General features: G+C 58.8%; 2 protein-coding genes across 20 annotated transcripts; both read right to left on the bottom strand.

Annotated features, from left to right (window-relative positions):
• Positions 1-1013: 1013 nt before the first annotated feature.
• USP19 (ubiquitin specific peptidase 19) lies at positions 1014-12561 on the bottom strand. Of its 19 annotated transcripts, none has more exons than XM_057705343.1 (27): positions 12125-12561; positions 10645-10905; positions 10303-10341; positions 10003-10131; positions 9783-9916; positions 9402-9704; positions 9063-9285; positions 8782-8938; positions 8599-8670; positions 8365-8480; positions 8041-8261; positions 7763-7958; positions 7552-7685; positions 7284-7442; positions 7089-7199; positions 6493-6603; positions 6308-6409; positions 5411-5551; positions 5197-5315; positions 4842-4979; positions 4424-4737; positions 4208-4318; positions 3899-4115; positions 3663-3815; positions 3401-3561; positions 3141-3319; positions 1014-1504 (listed from the first exon to the last, which is right to left on the bottom strand). In XM_057705343.1, exons 2-27 carry the CDS (start codon positions 10769-10771, stop codon positions 1388-1390), a joined length of 3984 nt encoding a protein of 1327 aa, XP_057561326.1. In that variant the 5' UTR covers positions 10772-10905; positions 12125-12561; the 3' UTR covers positions 1014-1387. The 19 variants fall into 19 exon arrangements, with proteins under 19 accessions (XP_057561326.1, XP_057561329.1, XP_057561328.1 ...); XM_057705346.1 differs by having other exon boundaries at positions 8041-8255; XM_057705345.1 differs by having other exon boundaries at positions 9069-9285.
• A 213-nt stretch (positions 12562-12774) lies between these two features.
• On the bottom strand, positions 12775-24437 carry LOC130835107 (laminin subunit beta-2). The gene is made up of 33 exons (XM_057706350.1): positions 24348-24437; positions 24170-24255; positions 23881-24053; positions 23661-23796; positions 23506-23579; positions 22913-23101; positions 22759-22822; positions 22321-22523; positions 22111-22231; positions 21600-21788; positions 21220-21399; positions 20986-21098; positions 20642-20721; positions 20420-20552; positions 20065-20223; positions 19860-19987; positions 17968-18100; positions 17589-17781; positions 17368-17511; positions 16910-17141; positions 16665-16828; positions 16359-16583; positions 16054-16271; positions 15854-15950; positions 15391-15763; positions 15107-15291; positions 14792-15033; positions 14365-14713; positions 13827-14034; positions 13608-13749; positions 13348-13524; positions 13097-13256; positions 12775-13018 (listed from the first exon to the last, which is right to left on the bottom strand). The coding sequence occupies exons 2-33, from the start codon at positions 24252-24254 to the stop codon at positions 12882-12884; spliced, it is 5406 nt and encodes a 1801-aa protein (XP_057562333.1). The 5' UTR covers position 24255; positions 24348-24437; the 3' UTR covers positions 12775-12881.
• Between the last annotated feature and the right edge of the window lie 159 nt (positions 24438-24596).

Below are 24596 nucleotides of genomic sequence, written 5' to 3'. Positions count from 1 at the left end.
CCATCACCCCTAACTCCAGCTGAGGCTGAGGGGTACTAGCAGGGCCCACATGCTGAGCTTTTTGTAAAAGTAACCGCACAGGCTTGGGGGAAGGGATGGACCTGCCAGGACCCTGCCCCACCCCTGCCTGCCTTACACTGTTTCTGGCTTACCTGAACATCTGCCTCATGAGTACCTTTGTTCCCCATCTCCCTCTAGCTGGGGATACCCACTCCTAACCCCAAGCAGTTAGAGAAGAGGCAGCATTATCCACGAAGAGAGGCAAGGAGGCCTCTCACAAGATTTGCCCTTGCAGTATGTGTGCACAAGGGCAAGCCAGCTGGGACAAGCCTGCAGACCCACTGTGGGTAAACAGCCTGGGGCAGCTGGCAGATGCCAAAATCTCAGGGAATCAAGGGAAGAAATGGCCTGGCAGGACCCCGTACCCTCCCTCCCACAGGAAGCCAGCTAAGATTAGCTCTGGTCCTCTCTGCCTGTCCTTTTGAAGCAGGGTCTCCTTCCCCACAGCTGTTTTTTTCCTGCTCTATTCTCCCAGGGGATCCAGATGGTTTTCAGAATATAGAAAGACCTGAGAATAGAAAAGGAGAAAAGAGACCTCCCTCCACTCCCAAGTACTTCCTGTTCCCCAACAAGTCCTTCTTGACCTGGTTGTCAGCCCCAGGCTGCTCCAGTGCCCGCACCCGAAGCTGCCAGCTTCTGGAGTTTCATGGGGTACACTCCACCCCTTGGGTGTGAGGTACCGACAATGTTGCCAACCATAGCTGCCTCCATGGGGATCCAGAGCCAGTGGGATCAAAGGGCAGGAGTGATACCCCAAAGAGCTGATGGCAGTGGGGGCTTCATAAGCCAAAGGGCCTGAACTGGAACCTCATCATCTCTCCTCTGACCAGAGCATTTTCAGGGTCTTTAACACACAAACACACACACACACACACACACACACACACACACACACACGGCAGACGCTGGGAAGGGGAGGTGGTCACAGCACCTGTTGTATCACAGTGACTAAGTCTGCTTATTTGTCATTTATTTTTAAAATATATTTAAACAGCAGCAATCACTTCCAAAATGCAAAAAAAAAAAAATTACAATTTTTAGAATAAAATTATAATGTTTATAATGCGAGTCAGAAAGAATTGAAGGTACAACTGAGAATCAAATCACGCAGCACTGGGGGTGGCTGGAGAAGCCAAGGCTCACTGGTTGTGGGGTCAAGTTGACAAGAGGTCCCAACCTGTGAGGTTTCCACCCTCAAATCATATCCCCCCCCCAACTCCCCATTAACGAAGCCAGTGTCCTCTAGGTTAGAGAAGGAGAAGCGGCAAAGAGCTGGCCCTCTGTGGGGGATCCCCCAAACCCAGTCCCCCCACCAGCCAGGGACCTGCTAATCGACCTCCTCCATGTTGCTGTAGGTGGGGGCTGGGCGGTCCACAGGGGGGGCGAAGCGTTCAGGGGCTGTCCGCGTGGGGGCCACCTCGGGGGCCTGGCCAGGGCCTAGTCCCTGCAACAGAATACGAGGACAGGGGTTGGCGGCTGCCCAGTATGCCGCCTGGCATCCCGGGGGTGCTGGCTTGGAGCCCCGGCACCCAAGGGAGGGCCCGAAGGCAGGCGCAGACAGCAGCGGCGTTGAGACAGAGAGACGAGATCGGGCCTGAACAGTCTCGCTTTATTAACACTTTAAATACAGGAAGCTGCTTGGGCAGGGCTAAGCCACAGGCCAAGGGTAGGAGCAGCAAGACAAACGACAGACAGCTGGACGGGATACCCACCTACGATGCTCTGCCCCTGCAGGAGCCACAGTTCCCACCCTCTCCCCACAGATGCACACACTGAGGCCCAAACCCAGAGTTGGTCCCCACCACAGAAGCAGGCATGGCCTGATGGGCAGGTATGTGGGCCAGCTCACAGCAGCTGCCTGCAGGGGAGCTCATCTCCAGGGACTCTGGGATACCAGAGGATAGAACACGTTGAGCACGAGAGCCACCAAAGCTGCCACAGTGCCCAGAACAAAGTATCGGAGACAGCCCTCATCTGGTGTGGTAGGGCCACGTGGCGGGGGGCCCACCCAGTCTTGGGGCCCCCAGGGACCCAGGGGCGCAGGCCCCTGAGGTACTGTCTCCTCCTCGGCCTCCAGCTCCTGCCAAATCCGGGAAGCCTACAGTGTGTGGAAACGGCCATCAGCACCCAGGATGGGGGTGAGGGGGTAGGGGGATCCAGTGTCCCCAAGACAGTCCTGCCCAAATTAACCGGTGCTAACCCCCTATATCCCAGGTCAAGCAGCCGGGAGGTGGGCAGGCAGGAGCCATGTGGGTCATTCGCAGGGTTGTCTAGACTGAGAGCACCACAGTAGGCGAATCCTGATAGCATTTTGGCCTCAAGAAGCTCCCCCATCAACATGCAACTTCCCCACGGGGGTAGGGTGGAGGAATTAGCTGGTCAGTGGTTTAGCCCAGGCTTCCCACAGAGAAGAATGGCTCATGGTGGACAGAGCTGCAAACCCCAGAGCCACCTCTCAGCTCCCTCAAACCTACATCCAGATCCTGATCACTGTCTGCATCTGAGTATAGAGGGCTCAAAGGAGGAGAGGACAGCAAGGAGATCAGTCCAGAAAAGAGCTGCAGCTGTGCCCAGCAACCAGGCCTATGGCACCCCATGTCAGTAAGAGAGATGGAAGATCCCAAAGGCTCAGCAGGAACAGATGCTCACCTCAGAGAGGGTGCCAACCACACTAGGCTATGGCCTGCTGGATGGGCCCTGTCCTGAGTGCACATCAGAACAGAGGGACGATCACAAGTTAGGGTCTGTGGGCTAGCATGTGGGGAGTGTGCAGAGGGAAAGTTGGGAGAGTGTCAGGCACAGTAGGTTCACAGCACTGTACCCAATGAAGCGTGGAGCAGCTCCCTGGCCTGTAGCCTATGCACACACCAATGGCAGCGTGTTAGTATGTTATGTACCCCTGTAAGTGTCCCTACAGCCTGGGAATGGCTCTGGCTAAGGCTTTGATGTAAGGGAACCCCATCTGTGACTCTTTAAGACCCCAAGGCTCCAGATCCCTAGGGCTGTAGGAGAGGAAGCTGTGCCCCACCCCCTCCCATCTGTGAGTTGCCAGTAGCCTGCACAGCCTCCCCGTGCCTCACCTGGCTAGCAGCAGACTCAGTTGCAGGGCCTAGGTCTGGGCGGTGCTCAGAGTGACCTGCCCGGGGGGGCCTCTCCACAGGAGAGTTCCGCCGGCGGTAGAAGAGTACATAGGCATAACGCGTCACGACCTGGCTCTCATCTACCGTTGTCACCGTGCTGTCATCAAACAAGCGCCAGCCTACAGCGAGGTGGGAAGAGTGTGAACACAGCCTGCACCACCAGCCCTACCATCTATCCTGCTGGCTGCGTGTGCCCTCACCCACGTCGCTGCGCTGGCTGCTGCGGTCATTGGGTAGGCGCGCACAGGCGGTGTAATGGCCCCCGATCATGCCTCCGTAGTGGTTGATGACAGCATACAGGTCGTAGCTGGGTAGCTGCTCCTCTTTCTGACCAATACAGAACTTGCTCAGGTCCAGGTTCCTGCGGTGCCAGCCAGAGAGAGGTGAGACAGTCAACAGGCGCTCAGGCTGCAGACCTTGACCCCCGTGCCCTGACTACAGTCACCAGGGCCCAATGCTCACCGAACAGGGAATTCCACCAAGTCATTGATCTTGTCACGCCAGATGAAGCTGCGGAAGGAGAAGCGCTTGAGCTGCACGATGAGCACATTCGGCAGGCGCCACAGCAACAGCTGCTTGGAGGCCTCGCGGTGTTGTTTGCACTGCGGGCAGTACCTGATAGGGGACAGAGGCGGGGTCAAGACCAGCAGACCTTCACTGCACCCTGCCCCGCTACCCACCTGCTGCCCTGTCCTCACCAAGCCTCCTCGGGTGCCAGCACCTCAGGCCGCGTGAAGAGGTTCAGGCACTGGTCCAGAGTGAAGTGGCCAGCGCGGGCGGCCTCACCAGCAGAGCCTGGATCCTCGGCACATTCCAGCTCCTTGGACGCTACCAACACAAACTCCTGCAGGCGCTCGTTGTTCCGCCAGACTAGAGCCAGGCTGCAGTCATCACCCAGCTCTAGTGGGGTATCTCCTGGAAACAGGCAAGGAAGGGAATCATGCAAATGTGGAGAGAGAGCAGCCAGCCCACCCCACCCCAGGGCTCCCTCTTACGCCCTCAGACACCTTTGTCCTCTAGCCGCTGCTCTCGGTTGGATGCGTCAATTCTGTAGATAAAAAACTGGGGTGTGTGGGCATTCATGGCTTCACTTGGGTGTTGGTATCCAGGCACAGCAGCTGTGAAAGAGCATGATAATCAGGGCTTTCCTGTCTACCAGAGCCTAAACAAGCTTCCCCTAACCTCCCCTACCCCAGCTCCAGAGCCTTTCACCAGACTTTTACCTTCAGGCCGGGACACCCTCTCACCAGCAGGCAAGGAGCCAACTTCAATGGGTCCACTGGCCAGCATCTCAGAAGAAACTCCACTGGCGCTGGGCACAGGGCCCCGATCAGGTGATGCCCATGCCCGGGGGACCCCTGTGTCCCCCTCAGCCACAGGGGTTACCATCTGGAGCTCCGGCGGCTGAATGGGGTCCCTGTCAGTGTCCCCAGACTCCAGGGAGCTAGTGGAGAGCAGCGTGGTGCAGCCAGGGCCCTGGGACTCCAAGGCCATGCGGCCAGGCTGGAAGGGTGGCTGGAACACACTGACAGAGTACCTGGCAACAAAAGCAAGTAAGAATCCAGACCAACATGTCTGGCACCTCTGCCCTCCACCCCTACTCCCCAGCTACCCCTCCTTAATCCAACCACGGGCACTTACCGGGCATAGCCCTGCAGCAGCTGAGCAAGACGGGCATAAGTGAGGCGTGAGGCAGGTACACTGACCAGGAAGGGGTAGCCAATGTTCTCAGGGCGGCAGAGGCCCTTATGGTCAGGCCAGTGGGTTTTCTGACAGAGCCTGGAGAGAAGGAGGAGGTAAGAATAGGGCCTTAGCCCCACCTCTACACTAGGGCTAGCCCAGGGAACTGGGTATGCCAGCCCTGCCTCCCCCGGGGTCTGGCAGAGTGGGGTGGCAGGTAGAGGGCTTAAAACATATGTGCCTTTATGTGGAGAAGAGGTAGGGTGGCAAGTGGAAGATGGAGAGGAGGGACGGGGGAGACCACGAGAGTCCTCACTGGTTGCAGTAGCCCACGCGGTAGCACCGGGTACAGCGCTTCAGCTTCTCATCCTCTGACTGCTGCTTCCGCTGGCAGGCTGCACACTTGGAGATGGGGACGCTGGGCACCTGGGGGCGCTAGGGTGGGTCGTCTGGCTCAGCGAGGCCAGGCCAGGCCGGAAAGCCCCCATCCCCTATCAGGGCCCTGTGCCATCAGTTCGGCCCCCACTCACCTGCTGCACCTCTAGCACTACCACCCGCTCCTTAGCCAACTCTGGGGACAGCAGTTCGAAGCAGAGGAGTGTGTCAGAGGGTGACACAGTGTCCAGTGAGTGGGAGGGCAAGAACACACGGTGGAAGCGATTCTTAATCACCTAGGGACAAAGAATGCACAGATCCTATGTGAGGACAGGCCCTTTCCCTGGCCCTGCCCCAAAGCACAAGAAGAAGGGCTGGCCTTGATCTTCGGTGAATGCAGGCAGGGGTGGGGATTGTAGCCCAAAAGAAGCATATGCCTCTGCTGGTACCAGCCTCTGTGCCCAACAGAAGGAGACTGGTGCATCACAGAATGTGAAAGACCAGGACTGGGGCAGGTATCAACCATACCAGCTCTCCACACCAAGGGCCACTACCCTGTTCTCAACCAGTGGGCCCTGTTGAGACTTCACCGCAGCAACCACAGAGGTGCCACATTCAAGGAGGCATCTTCCTACCTCTACCCCCTGAAGAAAAGGACACTGCCAGGTAGCAGGCTAGGAACCTTTGGGGGAAACCAGCACACAGATCTGGGAAAACAGGAGGCAGAAGCAGAATGGAGGGAGAACAATAGCTGGTGGATGGCTAGTCCTGCAGCTCAAGCTCCTTGTTTGAAGAGGCAAGAGGAGCTGGGGGCCAACAGCAAAAGGGGTGTAAATCCAGCGGATGGCTGGGAACTGAGGGCACCTCAGTTGCATAGCCCAAATGCCTGGTTTCAACCATGCCTCAACGAATAGCAGCCCACCTGTCTCTGTGCAGTTACATGCATGTTTGTGTGTACACATACACATGCTAATGACTGTACACACGTATCTGTGTGCTGTGAACACAGACACGTGTCCAAGTGCGTAAGAGCCTGGGAAGGACAAACACACCTCAGCCAGACGCAGGTTCTCAGGCTTCACGTGGACACTCTGAGAGAGGGAGTCCAACACTTCACTTGCGCTGGAGTTCTCCTTGCTGATGCTCACCAGAAACTGTGGTGACAAGAGTATAGAGTCCATGGGGGAGGCAGGCCAGGGTCTCTGCCATAGTCCAGAAGTACAGGCTTACTTCTCACCTTGATGGGTTTGCTGTGGGGCTCCCGGGCAAAATAGAAGATGGGGAGAACCTTTTGCTTCTGTGGCAAGGGCACCGGCAGATACAGGAACGGATCAAAAGTGATGGAGACCTGCAAATGTACAGGTGCCACTGGGTGGCCACACAGATTGGGGGGCAGGATGCTCGTGCCATGAGAGCCCAATCCAGGTCCTTGGATGGCTCTCAGGGCCTCACAGCCAACCAGCAAATTCTCAAGCTTGAGAACACTAGATGGACCAGGAGACCCATCAGGAGAGAACAATCCCTGTTTATGGCAGTTGGGGCCCTCCTTAGCCAAATCACTTTATCCACCTGCCCCTCACTTGCACCCCGTGTGCCCTTCCAATCTTACCCATACCCCACCCCACCTTACGTCACCCAAACGTCACTTTTACCTCAGTCAGGGAGCCTACCCAGCCTGACTTCTGCAGCCCACACAGGGCCTAAGGCCTCCCCCTCAGCTTCTTTGCCCAAATCTTGCCCTGCAACACCTAAAGGTGCACATGCCTTTGACCCCATTCTGACCAGGCTAGCTACGACAAGCTGGGGGCATCTTTCTAGGGGAGCCCGTCACACCTTTGCACACACGGGGCACACCAGCTTCGACTTGTACTGGCCCTGAAATAGGTCCACGATGAAAGAGTCATTTCTCATCTTGTGCCGCTGCCAGGCTTCCTCAGCTACCACCTGAGGAGCAGAGTGGTGAGGACTGAGGAGACGTGGGAACTGGTATGTGCAAGAGACATGGCCATCTCCGCTCCCAACTCTGACCTCATCAGGTCGCCCATCTGAGTCCACGGTCTCTGTGTAGGGCTTATTCTGAATGCGGTTCAAGTCCTCGTGCAGCCCATCCAGCAGGAAAGCCATGAACTCCTGGGCATCATGCTGTGCATAGCCTGTGAACTGGCTGGCCTTGCTCGCCACAATGGCCTGGATGCAGGGGCAAGGTGTGAGCATGGAGCTCCAGCACCCACCATGCACCCAGCTGGCTGGCCCTCCCCGCCCTCTCCAGCCAAGGATAGGAGCGGCCACAGATCACCTTCAACTTGGAGGGCTGGAAGGCATGGTGGGTTCCCTTCCACAGCGCCCGGAGCAGCACAGCAAAGCCAATGGCCAGACGCCCACCAGTCCCCAGTGGGTTGTTGTAGTTGATCTCAGTTTCAAAGGAGCGGTCTAGGGACAACCGCCAAGTAGAGGTGTGAGCAGGGGAAGGTATCCCCCATCCCCGGGGCTCCAGGCCCTGCTCTCACCATGGAAGAAGTCCCGCAGCTCCCGAGTGTTGGACAGAGACTGAATGACGCTGTTCATGAAACAGGTGTTGCCTAGATTGACAAGGCCAGTGAAGCCTGGCAGACACACCTTTTTCTCTTCCTCCTCCTCTTCTTCCACGCTGTCTCCACTCACCGGGCTATGGGGCATTGGAGGCACCATACATGTGGGCTTGGGCTGTGGGAGTAAGACGGGAATGAGAGAGCAGCCCTGAGCCCTCCAGCCTTCAGCCTTGGCCCTCCCCACCCAGGATTCTCACCGACGCTAGGTGTGGCTCTGGCTTTGGGGCTACATGCTCCATGGGGGTGCGGGCTGCCACACCATCTAGGCCTGTGTCCTCAGATCGAGCCTTGGGTTTCTCCTTCTCCACAGCCCGGGCTTCCTCCTGGCCTGTCAGGGGGTGGGGGGTACCTCCGGGTGGGGATGAATCCAGAGGGGTTGGACCTGTCGGCACGGCAACCTTTGCACCACCCACTGCACCTTAAAAAGGGGGAATGGGGGGGGCTGGTGGTTAGCAGCATGTGGCAGGGGGTGGTGCTCCGGGTCATGAGGACTAGGCAATGAAGGGAGCTCGTGTGCAGACCTCGTGCAGCTGGGGCCTCTAGGCCCCCCCAGCGCTGACTCTGCCGCTTACGGAGGCAGATGTCGATGCGAGAGGCCGTGAAGCAGAAGGTGCACTGCTCTGGCTCGATCAGGTTCCTGCAGGAAAAGGCTAACCTCAGGAACTCCAGTGGAGGGGGTGGTGTCAGGCTAGACGGGTCAGGGAGATGGAGCCCGGGGTGGGACAGGCACAGTGGTGGGGCCGGGCACCACCCACCTGAGCTTCACCTGCCAACGGAAGATGGTGTGGGGCCCACAGCCCGGGTGCAATCTCAGGAAGTTTCCATCCCTGCAGAGGCAGAGCAGGGGCAGGGCAGGAGGAAGGGCAGAAGAAAGAGTATGAGACACACTGTCCTGCCTGAAGCACAGTCTGCCCTTGTGTGTCTGCCCACCCACCCACCTGGTCTGGAAGATAAGCGTGAAGTCCTGCTCGCGGAAGAGCACTCGAGAGGCGTCCCTGCGGATTTCCTTCACGTACACGTGCACCACCACTGAGTCCGGCCCCTTCTCATACGAGTCATTCTTGACAAATGCCAGGTTCACCATGGACTCGGGCTCTATGTTGAGACCACAGCTCAGCACCACCCAGGACAGGTTCCGGCCTGTTTCTATTCTACTCCCTACCCACCCACCAACCTTGCAACCCAAACTAGAGTTCTGCCTGTCCAGCCCCAGCCCCACCTTTACCATCCACCAAGGCTGCAGCATCTTCTGCCACTGCCATCTCCTCTTTGGAATGATCATCTTTCTCAGGGTCTCTGCTCCGGGCCATGCCTGAGGACACTGGATCATTCCTAGGGACTACTGCCTTCTTTCCTGTCAAAAGTGCTAGATTCTCCTCTGAGCCCAGGACACAGGTCTGGGGGTTCAGTGCTGGTACATGGAGCTGTTCCTCAGCCTCGGCCTGTTCATGGCAAGATTGTGGGGAGGATCAGCCCTGGCTCTGGCAGGCAGCCCCCCACTGCAGTCCACACCGTTCCCCCTCACCTCCCAACTCCCAAGCAGGCACCCCATTCTCACCTGGGTGGCCGGCTCAGCCAGGAATGGGGGGGCATCACCCCGGGGTCCAGGGCCATCCCTGGACCCTTCCCCCTCTGGCCCTCTGCGGAGATGCACAGCCCTCTTGGCGCTGGGCCCTGCCTGGGCCCCAGGGCCAGCCCCTGGGCCTACCTCACCACGGCCCTGGGCCCGCTTCTGGTTTCTGGCCTCTTGCTTGGCCCGGCGGGGCTCAGGGCCTGGCTCCAGGGCAAGGGGAGATGGCTCCTGCCCATTTTCCTGGCACCGCAGCCCTGGCATCAACTCCTGGGTCCCTAGAGGTTTCTTCTGCCAAGGATACAGCAGTCAGGCCCTGTCAACTACACTGGACATCCCTACCCTACCCTATCCTGCTCTGGAACTTACCAGGAGAGAGGGCCACGTGAGCAGAGGCACCTTCTTGGGCAGTGACAGCTGCAGGAGGCCACCTTTGCGAGCCTGCACTTTGGCGCAAGAACTTTCTATCTCAGCATAGAAAACACCACCCCACTGCCGACCATCTGGCAACAGAGTGGGAGGAGTGAGCTGGGGTAGAGAATATCAAAGGATTCGCATATATTGCTGGGCTCAAAGCAGATGGACGTACCTGGAAGCCGCACCACGCAGTCTGTGTCTGTGAAAGCAGCATCTACCTCCTCCAGTCGCAGGGGACCAGCTCCCACACGCAGCTTGACAATCACCTCATCAGCACTCTGCCTCCAATCGAGCAACAACTCTATAGAGGGAGTGCCGAAAAGACTGTGAGGGTCTCCATGAAATTCTGATGGGGGTAGGCAGGTACCAGACACCCACCCCTAATGGAACTGCTCTAGGTAACAGCTATATCCCCAGTGCACCCTCCTCTCCCCTAGCACTCTAGCACCCAAAAGGCCTATTCATTACTCACCCTCTTTGGTCTGCTCCTCCCGAGGACTGAATGCTGACCCTGACACAAAAGGAAAGAACAGGGAAAAGATGATGGACAGGCAGCCTCCAAGACTCTAACATCCCACCAAATACCATCTTTAGGACTTCAGCCAAGTACCACAACTTCAAAGCTGAGGTTCTACCCAGCCTGCCACTGGTCCTTCTCTCAGCATCAGCATTTTGTTTTTGTTTTTCCTACATCTAGGTCCTTCTCATCAGACTAGGATGGAAGGACCAGCAAAAAGGTCATCTCCCAACCCCCAATCTTTATGCTCAACAGGAAGGGAGGAGAAAGCCACAAGCACTCCAGGAATGCCACTACCACCTCTCCTAGGATCTCCATCCTTGCTCTCCTGGTTTGCTCGATCCTTCTGCTTCTTCTTACTGGTGGCCTCCTCAAGTCCTGGGGGCCCTCGCCTTGGGCCTGTGGCACTGGCCCCACCAGACATCTTGAGCCGCTTGGTCGACAGCCAGAGTGCCCCGGGGTCGGCAACGGCGTCTGGGTCAGGGCTACGGCGCTTTCTTCCTGGCCCAGCTATCTTGGCAACTCTGTGGACAAATTCTCCAGCAAGGAACTGACAGCCTAACGAGAAGAGGACAAGTGATGACTACCAAGGCTCAAAATGTGCTCCTTGGTTACACCCAGGGCTTGGCAACCTGGGACACTTCTAACCCTACAGAGCAATATCTCTCCATTACCTAGTGTAGCCCTGGATACTCTCAGACTATTCCTAAGAGGGAATAAATAATGCAAGTAGCAGCAACCACTTCTGGCTGAGCCTCCTAGATGCCTGTCACACAGACCCACAAAGAGAGAAGCCTTACTGAGGAGGTGCCAGGCCAAGGCAGCCATGGGCTGGGATCAGGCTCCTCCATCAATCTGGAGAGAAGCCATGGTTCCAGCCCACAGGGCTGGTGCTGTGAGCGGGGTGCTCACTTTTCCTTCACTCTCACTGGCTGCTTAGTCACCACCCGAGAAGTAGGAGGAAGGGAGGAAAGGAGAAGACAGACAATTAAACAGCAGGACCAGGCTCTGTGGCTGAAAACAGGCCCAGCCCAGGTGCTACCACTGCCCAGGCACGGTCATGAGGTTAAGGCGCCCCACCTGCCACCTGCCAGTTACCACCCTACTCTGAACCTGCTTCTGTGCACTGCTTGGTTTTTTGTTTTTGTTTTTCCTACATCTAGACAGACTCCTCTCCAGCTGCTCTTCCATGCAGAGGCGGCCTGCAAAAGCTAAGGTGAAAAGAGTATTCAGCTGTCACATTTCCCTTTCAACAGCATCCCTGCCTCGGGGCAGGCAACCAGTTTGAGATGGAAACAGACATTACCCCCTTCCTTCCCAGGTCCACCCCCTCATCAGCTCTGAGTTAGAGACCTTCTACCCAGTTTCCCACAGACCCACCAGTGGATTCCGGACTGTTTCTCCATCCAAAATAAAGTTCTCAAAACTGAGACAAGGGTGGGGATGAATGAACCATGGATCCAGAACCCCTGGCAGCCTCAAGCATGGCCTGAGCAGCAGGACGGATAGTGACTAGTGTGTGTTCCCCGGGGGGGGGGGGGGGGGGGGGGGGGCGGTGCGGGGGGGTGGATTCTTCTATGGGCCAGATGTAGGACTGGTGGGCTGGATCTTCAATGACGACAGGTCCAGAGTCGAGGGGTGGACATCCTCTGCCTCTTTGCTCCCAGGCCCCAGCTGAAGGTCGCGTCCCTCCCCTATCCTCCTGGGACGTTGAGGAGGGAAAGGGGCTGCCTAGAGACCCAAGGCGGCCTAATACGGCCGCGCGGGGGTTACTGACCACAGACCAGCGTCCCGGCCGGGCTGCGACCCAGCTCCAGCCTCCGAACGCTGGGCCCGCCACCACCTCCTCCAGGAAGCCGCCCTCGCTCGCCGCCAACCCTCTCCGAGACGGCAGGCCGGCCACAGGCTTAGGGTAACGACCCCGCCTGCATCAGTGGGTCCGGCACGCCGCAGGGCTCGAGGGGTGGAGACTGGCACGGCCCGTGACCTTGAACAGGCCGCCCCGGGCCCGCGTCGCGGCCTCCCAGCTCCGGCGAGACAGGCGAGCAGCGGCCAGCCCCACTCACCGAGCGAGGCCGCCGCCGCCTGCCCTCTTCGGGCCCTGGCAACCCGCTCTCGGTTCCGGTTCCGGCGTCAGGTCGGTTCCGGTTCCGGCGCGCCCCTCCCCCGCCCCGGCGCCGCCGCCACCGCCTTAGCCGCTTGTTTTGTTTCGACTTCCAGTTACGGCCACGGGTGACTGAATGCAGAGCTGGTGACGCACTTCCGGCGGGAGCGGGCACGCGGCGACGGGCAGCTCCGGGGCGGGCCGAACCGAGGAGGCGGGGCTCCGGTGCCTTGGCCTCGCTGGGCCCCTGCTGGTGGCAGCCTCTAGGTTCCGCCCAGAGACCCCGCCCTGCCGAAATCAGAGTCCAGACCACACAGGCGGGGTTCACACTGGTTTATTGGGGAGCCTTGCCAGGCTGGGGACTGTTCCGTGCACGGGAAGTAATGCGTGCGGGGCGAGGCTGGGGACTGGGGTAGGCCTCGGGCAGGGATTACTGGCAGGTGTTGTAGATCTGGACCTGCAAGTTGATGGCTTGAAGCACACTGCGCATCCTGGCCTCCAGCCCGTCCAGCTGAGCTGCTTTGCCCTCCAGCGCCCGCTCGTTCTCCTCATAAGTGCCTTCCAGCTCTAGGAGAGGCAGGTCTCGGATGAAGGGTCCTTCTCCCAGAGTCCCACATCTTGGGCGCCACCCACCCCAAGTCTCACCTTGCAGTCGCTGCAGCTTGTCTTGAGCAGCCTGCAACAAGCGCCGAGCCTCATCCCGCAGTTGCTCTGCCCGTGCCTGCGCAGCCAGCACACCCTGGGCCTTGCGCTCAGCCAGCGCCTTCACTGTCTGGTACTGGTCACCTAGTGGGCCCTGCAGCAGCTGTGGATATAGAAGGCAGGGGCAGGATGGTGGCCCAGTGGAGGCCCAGCCTCTACCCCCACCCCTTCCAACTGGCTCTGCCTCAACCCACCTGTTCAGCTTCCCGGGCACGACCCTGGGCACTGCCAGCTGTTTCTTCAGCACTAGAGGCTGCCAGGCTATTCCCTGCTCGCTTCAATTTCAGAGCCTCCAGGAGACCATCCAATTGCTGAGCCCGCTCACCTGCAGAGCTCAATGCCTGCTCTGCACCTGCCATCCTCTCCTGCACCTGCCATGTGTGGGCCCAGGGTTAAACAGGTCTTTGGGGCATGCTTATAACCTTGCCCCACTGATGTCCCAGGGAGGCCACACCTGGTGCAGGGTCTGCTCTGTGTCCTGTGTGTCAACCACTGCCCCCTGGATGGCACCCTGAGCAGCACCCTGTGCCCGCTGGGCCTCCTCCAGTGACGCCTGCACTGTCTCTGCCTTCTGTTTCTCACCCTCAGCCCGGCTCCTGGGGAAGAAAGGGAATCAGGGCCTGCAAGTATCAGAACCAGGTGTCAAGGATGGGGTCCAAGGTTGGGGTCAGACCGTGCCCGCTGTGCATCCTTGAGTAGCTGCTCCGCCTGACGCACATCTCCCATAGTACGTGCCAGGATCATGTCCACATCTGCCAGGCTCCGGACCCGTTCTGCAATCTCACCCGCCAGGTGCTGGATCTGCTCAGGTGACGCTGGGATGGAGAGCTCTAGCACCCGTGTGGCCACCATCTCAATGCTATCAGGATCAGCCCCCTCCTCTATGGGGACACAGGCAAGGGCTTAAGGACACAGGTTCCCCAGCATGGGCATGGGGACACAACCTTGGGGTATGGACTCAGGGACCACACATGGGGTATGGATTTGCTAATAGGTATAAGCATGTAACCACAATGATAGGGACTACACATGGGACATAGATCCAGGATCGTGGACTTAGGGACTGCATGTGGGCATGGGCTCAGGGTCCAGACACCCTGAGCCCTTGCGCATTTATGGTCACAAACACAGGTACAATGCAGGCCCTAACCCAAGTATGAACACAGACACAGGGGAAACACCACATGGCCTGGGCCACGAGGGAGGCTCACGGCTGAGGAAGTCCTTCACACTCTGGATAAGTTCCCGCAGTTCCTGGTTGGCCTGTTCCACCTGTCCCCTGGAAGCATTAGCCTTGTCCAGGGCTGCCTGGGCCCGCTGCTGTGCCTCGCCTGCCTGCCGACGGGTCTCAGCTACCTGGCTGAGGATGCCACCACCTTCTACCAGTGCCCGCTGCAGTTCTGCCTGTGTGTGGCGGGCCCGACCCAGCGCCAGGTCCGCCATGGCTGCTGCCCCACTGCAGCTGAGGCCCCCACAACGGGGCTGCCCATCCTCGTCCCGACAGCCGGCACCCCCGCAAGGGCTCGTAGCGCAGGGTGCATCTCCCGGGGACCCGCACACCTGCCAGGCACAGAACAAGTCAGGGCCAGGGGAAGGAACAGCCATACCCATATGTCCCACCCCACACTTGTGCCTCACCAGTTCATTTATGCCTGTCAGGCTCAGGGCGTGGGTACGGGCAGAGAGCTCTCCCAGTGCCTGCTGGTTGGCCACGTGCTTGCGGTTGAAGTCCTCTCTCCAGGCACCCATCAGCATCTCTGCCTGGTGCCGGGTGCCTGCTGAGCTGCTCACAGGGCTGGGCACTGTCAGGGCCGACGTGTTGGCACGACGTTCTGCCTCTGCAGAAAGGCTGTGGGCATGGCGGATGCTGTCATAGGCACCTAAGTTGGGCAGAGGCAGGCAGTCAGCTGAAGATCAACCCTGATCCACCTGCCTAATTGGCCAACAACTCACCCAGGAAGTTTGAGTGCTTGAGCAGGTCCAGATGCTGGTCAAGCTGCCGCAGTGTGAGATTAAGTGCAAGCCCATCTCTCTCTAGACTGCTTAGTGCATGGTTGGCATTGAAATTCTCATCCTGCACATCTGTGAGCTCTGCTTCCAGCTGGGTCAGGTGCTCAGTGGCCTCCCCAATTTCACGCCTACATGGGGTGATGGGGAGATGTTATTTATAGAAACTTAAGCCTTAATGCATTGTACCTCTGCCCCATCCCACCAAGTATCCTTAGGCCTGTTCATACCGCAGCTCCTCTGTGGCTTCCACGAGCTGTGCAGTGGAGGCAGCTGAGGCGTTACGGGCACCCACAATCCCCTGCACAGTGCCCAGCTTCTCCTGAATGTGCCAGAAGCTTCTCTCAAAGGCACCCAGCACACCCGTCTGCTGCAGCTCCTGCGCCCACTGCTCCAGGCGCCGTGTACGGGCAGCCAGGTCCTGTACCACGCGGTCCCAGTCCCCGAAGCAAGCCTGGCAGGGGTGGCAGGCAGGAAAGACACCTGAGAAGCCACGGGCACACTGATCACAGCGCACGCCAGACACGCCCAGGCGGCAGCTGCAGTGGCCTGTGGAACGGTGACACTGAGGTGTGTCTATCCCACGAGGGTCACAATCACAGGCTGCAGGAAAAGGGTAGACCACAGAGTTAAGGTGCCAGTGGCGCATCCTGGGAAGTCCCCCATCCACCCTGGCCCCACTAGCCCCCTCACCGCGGCACTGCAACCCAGGATCCCCCCAGTGGAGCTCCTGGCACTCAGAACAGGTTCGTCCACCGAAGCCAGCACGGCAGTGGCACTGTCCTGTGAACTAGAGTAGGAACAGGGCAGAGGTCAATCTGAGGCTGAGCCCTCAAGACATGAGGCAGGCAGCTGGCCCCATCTACCCAGGGATCCAAAGGAAGGTCCCATACCTCATTGCAGGTGGGGCCTCTGGCTCGGCTTGGGTGGCAGGCACAGGGCTGGCAGCCACGGCCACTGGTAAGGTTCCAGAAGTTGGGGGCACAGCGGTCGCAGCTAGGGCCTTGGACATTAGGGAGGCATGGGCACTGCCCACTGCTTGGGTCACAGTTGCACCGGTCAGTGGATGGGCACTGCTGGGGATCTGTGCCCAGCAGGTTGCAGGTGCAGCCTGTGCCAGCCAAGATGAGTACACTAGTCAAGGGGAGCCAGAGCAGGGAGCCCCACCCCAGCCATCCCCTCCCATACCGACACTCACGGTGACAGCTCTGTCGGGCAGCTTGCCCATGGAAGCCAGGCTTGCAGTGGGCACAGTGCGGCCCCTCTGTGTGGTGTAAGCAGCGCAGGCATTGCCCCGAGTGGGGGTCACAGGCATCGGGGTCCATGGAGTCAATGTTCCCACTGCACTCACACGGTTGGCACCGGCCACCTGGCCTTGATGGGTCCCCAAAGTGCCCAGGGGCACAAGCTTCGCACCGCAGCCCTGCCCACGGTCAGGGGGAAGGCGTGAGGGCTCAGCCCAGCTGCCCCACCTTGATCCCATGCCTGCACCTTACCCACTCACCTGTGTAGCCTGCCCTGCAGTGGCACATGATCTGCTGGGAGTACCCATCCCGATGGCAAGAAGTAGCAAAGTGCCTCCGGCTCCCAGGACCTTCAGGGCAGGGACAGGGCCGGCACTGGCCCCCATATGGCAGCCGTGGGTCCCCGTGGAAGCCAGCAATGCACCTGCAGAGAGGAGGAGGAAGAGCTGTCATCCCTGAGCTACCTGCCCACCCACCGGTTCACTCATAGCTGCTCCAGGCTCACCTTTCACAGTGCTCACCCCCTGTGTGGTCACGGCAGCCCAGGCAAGTGCCTGTGTGGGGGTCGCATTCATCTGCATGCCCATTGCAGACACATGGCCGGCAGTTAGGGAATCCCCACTGGCCACGCTGGCAGCGGTCACAGCGAAGCCCAAATGCACCAGTTCGGCAGGGGCATTGTCCGCTGGCTGCTTCGCAGAGGCCACTGAGCGCCCCCTCGGGGCTGCACTGGCAGGCTGGGGGCAAGGCAGAGGCTGAGCCAGGGAGGGGGTTTGAGGGAAATCTGGGTGAGGTCAGGGTGGAAGGTCAGGGAATGGAAGAGAACTTTAAGCGACCAGGGCTGAGAGTGTAGGGTCCAAAGCAGTTAGAAGAAGGAAGAAGCAGAGGCAGAGGAAGGAGGGAGAACAGTAGTGGGGCTGGGGGAGAGAGAAGAATAGGAGGGACAAAGGGGCAGGTGGATACCTTGACAGCCTGTGGGCCCAAAGCCATAGGAGCCAGGGGCACAGAGGTCACAGCGGCGCCCAACCACTGCAGGTTTGCACAGGCACTGTCCACCATGGGGGTTGCACTCAGAACTCAGTGAGCCCTGGGGGTCACACTGACAGGCTGTGGGGAAAGGGAACAGGGCAGGTCAAGCTGAGCCCCCACACCTCTGCCCCCCCAGCCCCACTACAGACACTCACACAGGGCTCCGTTGTAGAGCAGGGTGGACAGGCTGATGAGGAGAGGGGCACAGGCCTCAGAGGGAAGGGTCTTGCTGGGCACCAGACCCTCCTCGTGGCAGCGGTAGCGCTCAAAGGTGGCACGGCGCTCCAGAGAAGCTGCATCACCCCCACTAAACATCTCCAGTACCAGAACACGGGGCAACAGCACCAGCTTAGGAGGTGAGCAAGGAAGAATAAGGTTCAGACCAGGACCATGTTGGGACTGCCAGGACACTAAGCTTAGCACAGCCACAGACCTGCCTCTTCTGTCACAGACCCCTTCGATACAGCTACCATTACAGGACCCATCCCACAGGCCCCACCGTCTTGGCTGGTACAGGGAGAGGGAACTGTTCACCGAGTCAATGAGTAGGCTGGGTCCGGAATAGGGGGCCTCAGGCTGGGCACTTCCTCCTGTTCGCACCAGCTTGAGATGCAGCTTGTAGGAGATGCCAGGTTCAAGGCAGACAGGTCTGGGAAATACCATGTACCTGGGGTAGGTGAGGACAGGTATGGGAGTCACCCAGTGTTCCCATATCCATCATCTTGGGCCTTCCCACCCCCCACACAGCAAGCAAACCACTGGCCAAGAAAGAGACTAGGGCTGGTCCAGGCCAAAAACAGCTGAACTGCCTGACAGAGAATCTGTACAGAAGATTCCCATAAATGTGCCTTCACTGGAATCATCACCTGTGCAGATCAGTCTTGCTGAAAACACTCCATACAGCCTTGCAACCCCACAGAATTTCCCTGGCACAAATACTTGCCAATTTTCCCTCAATGCCCTTTTTACACTTCTTCAGACCTTGACCTCCAACCTTCAACCACGGCTCCTCCTCAGCAAGACTGCATCACCTCCCCCGCTCCCCCGCCCCGCCCCAGGCCATTCCCATCAGCCTGCAAACCCATGCTAGGGTTCTTTTATCCTCCCTGAAAAAATCTTTACTCAAAATTCAAATCTCTCCCTGGCTGCTGCTTTGTCTTTGCTCTCCTGCCCAAGAAATCCCTAAAATTTAACTATAGTCACTGCCTCCACTCTCTAGCCTCCCACTCCAAGGGAGCTTGCCCCAACATGCCATGGAGTCAGCCTGTCCCAAGGTCACCAGTGACCTCCATGTACCCAAACCCAGCAGCCACTTCTCTATTCTTATCTGCTCCAGCGTCCAGCAGCATGCAGTGAGGTCAGTGTGCCTTCCTTCCTGAGACACTCTTCTCTTGGCTTCTGGGACCTTGTTCAGACTTCTGATTTCTCCCCCATCCCCCAGCTACTCCCTCTCTACTGGGCTCTAACACTAGAGTACCCCAAAGCTCGGTTCTGCTCCTCCTTCCTTTCTCTGGTCATTTAATCCAGACCCACCTCTTCAGGGACAAGTCCCAAACTTACATCTCCAACTTGAGCCCTCCAGTAATTCCAGACACAGAAATCCAACCACACTGGCCTTGTCCCTCATGTCTAAGCATCTCAGGACTGCTCCTCCCTGTCTCCATCTCAGTAAAGAGCACACGCCATCCAGATGCCCAAGCCGAAAAGCCTGGAGTCACCTTTCCACTTTTCCTCCCTTTCCTACATGTCTAAGCCATCAGCTCTGCCGCTAGAACCCTCTGGAAATTTCCTCTTCTTGCCACCTTAACTGCTACAGCTGTATGCAGGCTACAGTCACTCAGCTAACTCAGTAGACACCAGCAGATCTCCCAGCTTCCACCCTGGCCCTTTCAGTTTATTCTCTACTCAGAAACTAGAAGAACCTTTGCCAAACATAAGTCACAGTTGGCACAATGTCTGTAATGAGTACAGGCAGGCTCATTATGCTATTCTCTCTGCTTCTATGTATTTTTATTTTTACAGGATAAAAAGTTAAAAAGAAAGTGATGAAAAAAGATACATGAAACAAATACTACCCCCAATTTAATAAAGCTTTAATCAGACCAGTTACATCCATGCTCAGAGTACTCTGACTCCTTCCCTTCCCACAATGGGCACTCCCTATCCTGACACTGGATGCGCTCCCCTTAAGGCCTGCCTTGGCCTCTGGAACTTAGACCCTTGAAGCATCAGGGCCTGTTCTGTCTACTTCCTTCCTCTGACCAGTACCATGCCCAGCAGCAGCTGGCAAACAATACTCAGGAGGAGGAGGCACTTGAAGGAAGGAACAGGTGAATGAGCAGTGGGGTCTTCCAAGTACCCTGCAGGGAGCTTAGGGCTGACCCACAACCCCCCACAGTTATAGGTGGTACCATTAGTGGCCTCACCTGGTACCGGGTCTCAGAGTCCCTGGGATGTGGTCATCTTTGGGCAGCACATGCCCACATGGGCTGCGGGCAGACACAGGCCCTGGGCGCTGCACAGTCAGTTCCATCTCTGCCCATTGCTCAGGCACCTGGGGAAATGGGGAGATGGAGGAGATGTTCCCACACCCCGAGGGTCAGCTCTGGGTTAGGTGTCACAAGGTCTGACCTGGGGCTCCAAGCGCAGCAGCAGATCGTAGTCCATGGCTCTTGGTACAGAGGCCACCACGAGCTCCAGTGCCTGGCCTTCCCACAGCCTAACGAAGCCTGGGCCAGTCCAAGATGGAGTCCCCCCAGGGGTCACCAGGCGCTCCACCACATCAAGCACCTGGAAGGCAATGCAGCTGGCGATGGGGGCTCAGGCAAGGCACTGCCTCTTCTGCCCCAGCCTGTCCCCAAACCCCAGCTCTCTAGTTGAGGCTGTGCCCAAGGCAGACACACTCCCCACACCAGGCACCACCCATAACCCTGCCTCTCCAGCCATAGTACCACCCATGCCCTGCCCTTCAACAGTGCCCCCCTACCTGCCCCCGGGCTTCCTCAGCCTCCCAAGTCAGGTGGTCAAGGAAGGGCCGGAAGTAACCAGGCTGCACCTGCTCACAGCGTCGCCCCACCATGTTCTGGCGGCAGCGGCACTGACCTGTGGCCTCGTTGCACCTGGGGAACATATGGTTACTCAAAAAGGATCCCCTATCCTGCCCAGGATCTTTTCCCATCCCTCCCAGGGCCCCTGATACAGCACTTACTGGGCATCCAGGGCACCACCAATGTCACAGTCACATGGACGGCAGCCGAGCAGGTCGTGGCTCAGGCCCCAATGGCCAGGCTGGGGGAGAAAAGTTTGCTGAGGGCCAGAAACAGAACCACCCCCGCCGTCTCTGCCCAGCAGGGAATCCAGTGATGGCTCTCAGCCTCTACCAACTCTTGGGGAAAGCCAGACCACTGGCTCCTACCCTTGGCCTCCCAGACCTGAGGCCCGTCAACCAGGATCAGACCCTCAGCTCTCAGCACCCACACAGTAGGGCATGGACACCACCCCTAGCCCTGTGCTCTGAGGATAAATGCAGAACTCCAGCCCCTCCAGTCACACCAGGCAGCGGTTGCAGCCACGTCCAGTCACTAGACGCTTGCAGAAACAGGCTCCACTGTTGCGGTCACAAGGGGTGCCCCCCGGCACTGTGCCCCGTGTATCACACTGACATCCTGCGGGGAATGAGACCCATCAGCACACTGGGGAGCTGGGGCAGTGCTCGTACCCAGTTGGGTCAAGAGTAAGATGTCAAGGGTTAAGGTCAGCACAAGAGTTAAGACAGGAGGCACATACGCTGGCAGCCTAGAGGGTCACTGGCACTGAGCCCAAAGAAGCCATCACGGCACTGCTGGCAGCGAGAGCCCACCACATGTTCTTTGCAGCGACACTGGCCTGCGACCAGCCCCAGCGCAGGATCATCATGGGGATCACAGCGACCACCATCTTGGGATCCCATGGGGTCACAGTCACAGGCTGAGGGCAAAAAGAAGTGCAGGGTTACCCTAGCCCAACTAGCCCAGCACCGGTCATCTCTCACGCCCCACCCTAGATTCCCAGTCTGGTTCCACCCTCCATCCCCCATCCCAAATCCCTGCAACCTGGACAGCCGTCTGGCACCTCAGTTCCTACCCCAGGATCAGGCTTCCCTCTCCCACATGCAATTCCAGCCTTACAGCGGCACATGGCTGGGTCTCGCAGGTCCTTGGTTGGGTCACGGTAGAAGAAGGGTCGGCAGAGCTCACACTGGCGCCCAGCTGTGTTGTGCTGACACCCATCACATACGCCTCCACTCACGTTGCCAGATGCCAGGTATATGGCCATGTCAAAGTGGCAGCTGTGGGCATGCCCGTGGCACTCACACTCTTGGGAGAGGGGAGGGAAGAGCAGGGCAAAGACCATTTCAGGGACCATGTCCTGAGAGTAAGGGGCTTAGGGGCCCCCAGGGCCACCTCAGTTCCCTGCCACAGGCCAGGGAGTTCAGCGACTCAAAGGCTTCAGCATCATACCGGGCCCCTAAGAGCAGACTGTGGAGGAGGGTTGAGGGGGTCCCCAGGGGCATCAAGACCAGGATACCCTTCAGACACAGCCTAGGTGTTAGGGGCTTAACCAGCCAGCTCTAGGTTCTGCCCAGGGCACAGCCAGGCCACAGAGTTCTGGTGTTATGGGGGCCGGGGTATCACTCACTCCTGCAGGCGTGACTGTGGCTGTCCTCGGCCGGATGCCAGGGCAGATCATGATAGAAGTCCTGACACTGCTCACAGTTGAGGCCACGAGTGTTGTGTTTGCAGATGCAGGCCCCATGCACCTAGGAGGGTGGGCAAGCAAGCGGTCAGCACTGTCCAGCCATGCCTGCCCCTGCCCCCAGCCCTACTCCAGCCGGCTGAAGACCCTCACCATGCCCTCAGCATGGGCTGGTGCCCCTGGGGCGGGTGCACACTGTGAGGCGTGTCCGTAGCAGAAGCAGTTGCCACGCACAACCAGCTCGTACAGGGCATAATAGTACTTCTCACGGATCTCCCGCCGTGGGTCAAGAAGGTTGTCCCCAAGTGTGTGTAACCGTGTCAGGTTCACCCGCAGGTTGGTGATCTTTAGCAGGTCTAAGTGGGGGGGAAAGGGTTGGGGGCCAGCTGGCCAGGCAGGCTCTTGCTGCCCCATGCCCACCCAGGGGCTGAAGCTGCCAAGGTCACCTTAGGAGACCTCCTGTCTACAGCTATATGAGCTAAATTGGACTTGGCACCTGCCCTAGGAGGCACCCAAAATAGCTCCTGAGGCCCCAAATAGTCACCAGCCGGACGCTGGCACTGTGCCAGGCTCAAAGAATGGAACACTCACTCTGGATCCGTGGACTATAGGGGTCTGGGATAGGGATGGCAGGGTCCAGCACACGATAGATGACCTGGAAGGGCACAGAGTCATTAGAGACACTGGACCTGCCTCATGCCCATCATGCCCTCTTTCTGCCCCAAGCCCAGATCCCAGCCCTCACCTCGCCTTCAGTCGATGGTTCAATCTCTGAATAGCGGGACTCACAGACGACATCATCCCAGTGCCGTGGAGGGGCCAGCGGGACTCCTGGGAAATCAGCCCCACAGTCATAGGAGAAATACCGGTACACATGCCAGGTGCGTCCAAAGTCTGCCGAGCGCTCCACCAGCATGGCAGCGGGGCGAAATGTCTGGGTGGGGAGCATGGCTGATCAGTGGGCGCTAGGACCCAAGTCCAGCCCAGGCCCAGCAAGAGCCCTGCCCAGCTGGGGCCTGCCCTCAAGCAGCTCACAGACAGGTGGAGGTGACCAGAGGAAGCCAAGCAAGGATCAGGAAGGGAAGCCACCTCTGGTGGGGAGACTCAGCAGTCATGGGGCCCAGGGATGCAGCACCTGACCCAGCCTGGGATTGGGGCAGCACGTACGAAGGCCTGGAGGTAGGAGGCAACGGAAGGTGTGGGAGGTGAAAGAGCCTCCCATCCAGCCAGGGCACTGCATATGAGCACAGGGAGGCTGGGCTGAAGAGCTGGGACTCTGTTCGGGGTAATGGGGAGCCAAGCAGGGTGCTTCAAGCAGGCTCCCAGACATGCAGGCACCTTGAAGGTCATAATGAGGTGCGTGAAATGGAACTCAGCCTCCAAGTCCAGCTGGATGGTGACCACGGGGACACCTGGGGCAGGAGTTGGAGGTCAGGGACTTGAGGCTACTTGGTGGGCAGCCCTGCTCACCCATACCCCACTCACAGCCTCACCATTCTCTGACTGCCACCAGGCTGCCCGGCGCTGTGGTGCAAAGCTGGTAACTACATTCTGGATGCGATGGCTGTTTGGGTTATCTCTAGCAGAGAAGGGGCGCCGGGAGTCACACAGGAAGCATTTCTTCTCGTCCTGGGTTGGGTCAGGGTCGGGGTCAGTACCTCAGCCAGTGCCAGCGCCACCTGACTCAGCCCCCCACCTCAGCCCCAACTGCACCTGCAGGTGACTGACGATGCAGTAGGGCTGGGGGCCATGCAAGCCACAGGTGGATGAGGCGGTCAATCTGTCAGCGCGGCCCACCAGCAGGTCACCTGTGGCGGGGTAGCAGCTTCCCCGCGAACAGCCTGGCACATCCGGGGCTGGGGCCTGGGCCAGGGTGGTGGCCAGCACTGGAAACAGGGGGTCAGTGTGTTCTGCCGTGCTCCCACCCCACAGCCCCAGAGCCAGCTACCCCAGGACCCACCATCACATCCCAAAACCCCAGGCCTTCACCAGGCCCTCTCACCACTCAGTAGCAGGCCCAGTTGAAGCTGCCAGGGCCCGGGCTGTCCCCGCAGGTCCCTCCCTCGTTCCCCTGCGACCCCTTCCATCCTGAAGAGGAGAGGAATCGGGATGAGGGGGCATGAGAGGTCTGGGGCCCATGCCCACCCATCCCCTCCCTTGGGGTCCCATGTGGACTCTGCCTGTGTGGGTCCTTGGCTGATTCCCCACTCGGTCCTCTGTCCGTCCAGCGGTCCCTCCACTAGCTCGGAGTCCGGAGACTTTGAGCAAAGTTGGGAAGTACGGCAGGAAGCAAAGCACGGAGTGGATCCCGGGTAGGAGTGCAAACATTGTGCAGAAACTACCCCCCACCCCCACCTCCCTGGAAACGACCCTTACTCTAGAAACCAGACACAATCTGGCTCACCTGCAAATCTTTATTGCACCCGCAT

The sequence above is a fragment of the Hippopotamus amphibius genome, chromosome 13, assembly GCF_030028045.1.
Source record: "Hippopotamus amphibius kiboko isolate mHipAmp2 chromosome 13, mHipAmp2.hap2, whole genome shotgun sequence".
Taxonomy (NCBI): domain Eukaryota; kingdom Metazoa; phylum Chordata; class Mammalia; order Artiodactyla; family Hippopotamidae; genus Hippopotamus; species Hippopotamus amphibius.
The sequence above is the reverse complement of the archived record's forward strand: the minus strand, read 5'-3'. Positions and strand labels throughout refer to the sequence as shown.

Bases quoted from the DNA above. Each gene is read 5' to 3' on its own strand.
- USP19 (XM_057705332.1), bottom strand. From the start codon at position 10,771: ATGTCTGGTGGGGCCAGTGCCACAGGCCCAAGGCGAGGGCCCCCAGGA. The intron at 9,917-10,002 runs GTACGTCCATCT...CTCTGTTGCCAG, and splicing joins CTGCGTGGTGCGGCTTCCAG to ATGGTCGGCAGTGGGGTGGT. The intron at 8,262-8,364 runs GTCTGCACACGA...CCCCTTTTTAAG, and splicing joins AGAGGCCCCAGCTGCACGAG to GTGCAGTGGGTGGTGCAAAG.
- LOC130835107 (XM_057706350.1), bottom strand. From the start codon at position 24,254: ATGGAAGGGGTCGCAGGGGAACGAGGGAGGGACCTGCGGGGACAGCCC. The intron at 22,524-22,758 runs GTGAGTGTTCCA...CCCCCCACTTAG, and splicing joins CTATAGTCCACGGATCCAGA to ACCTGCTAAAGATCACCAAC. The intron at 15,034-15,106 runs GTGAGTTGTTGG...TGCCCAACTTAG, and splicing joins CAAGCACTCAAACTTCCTGG to GTGCCTATGACAGCATCCGC.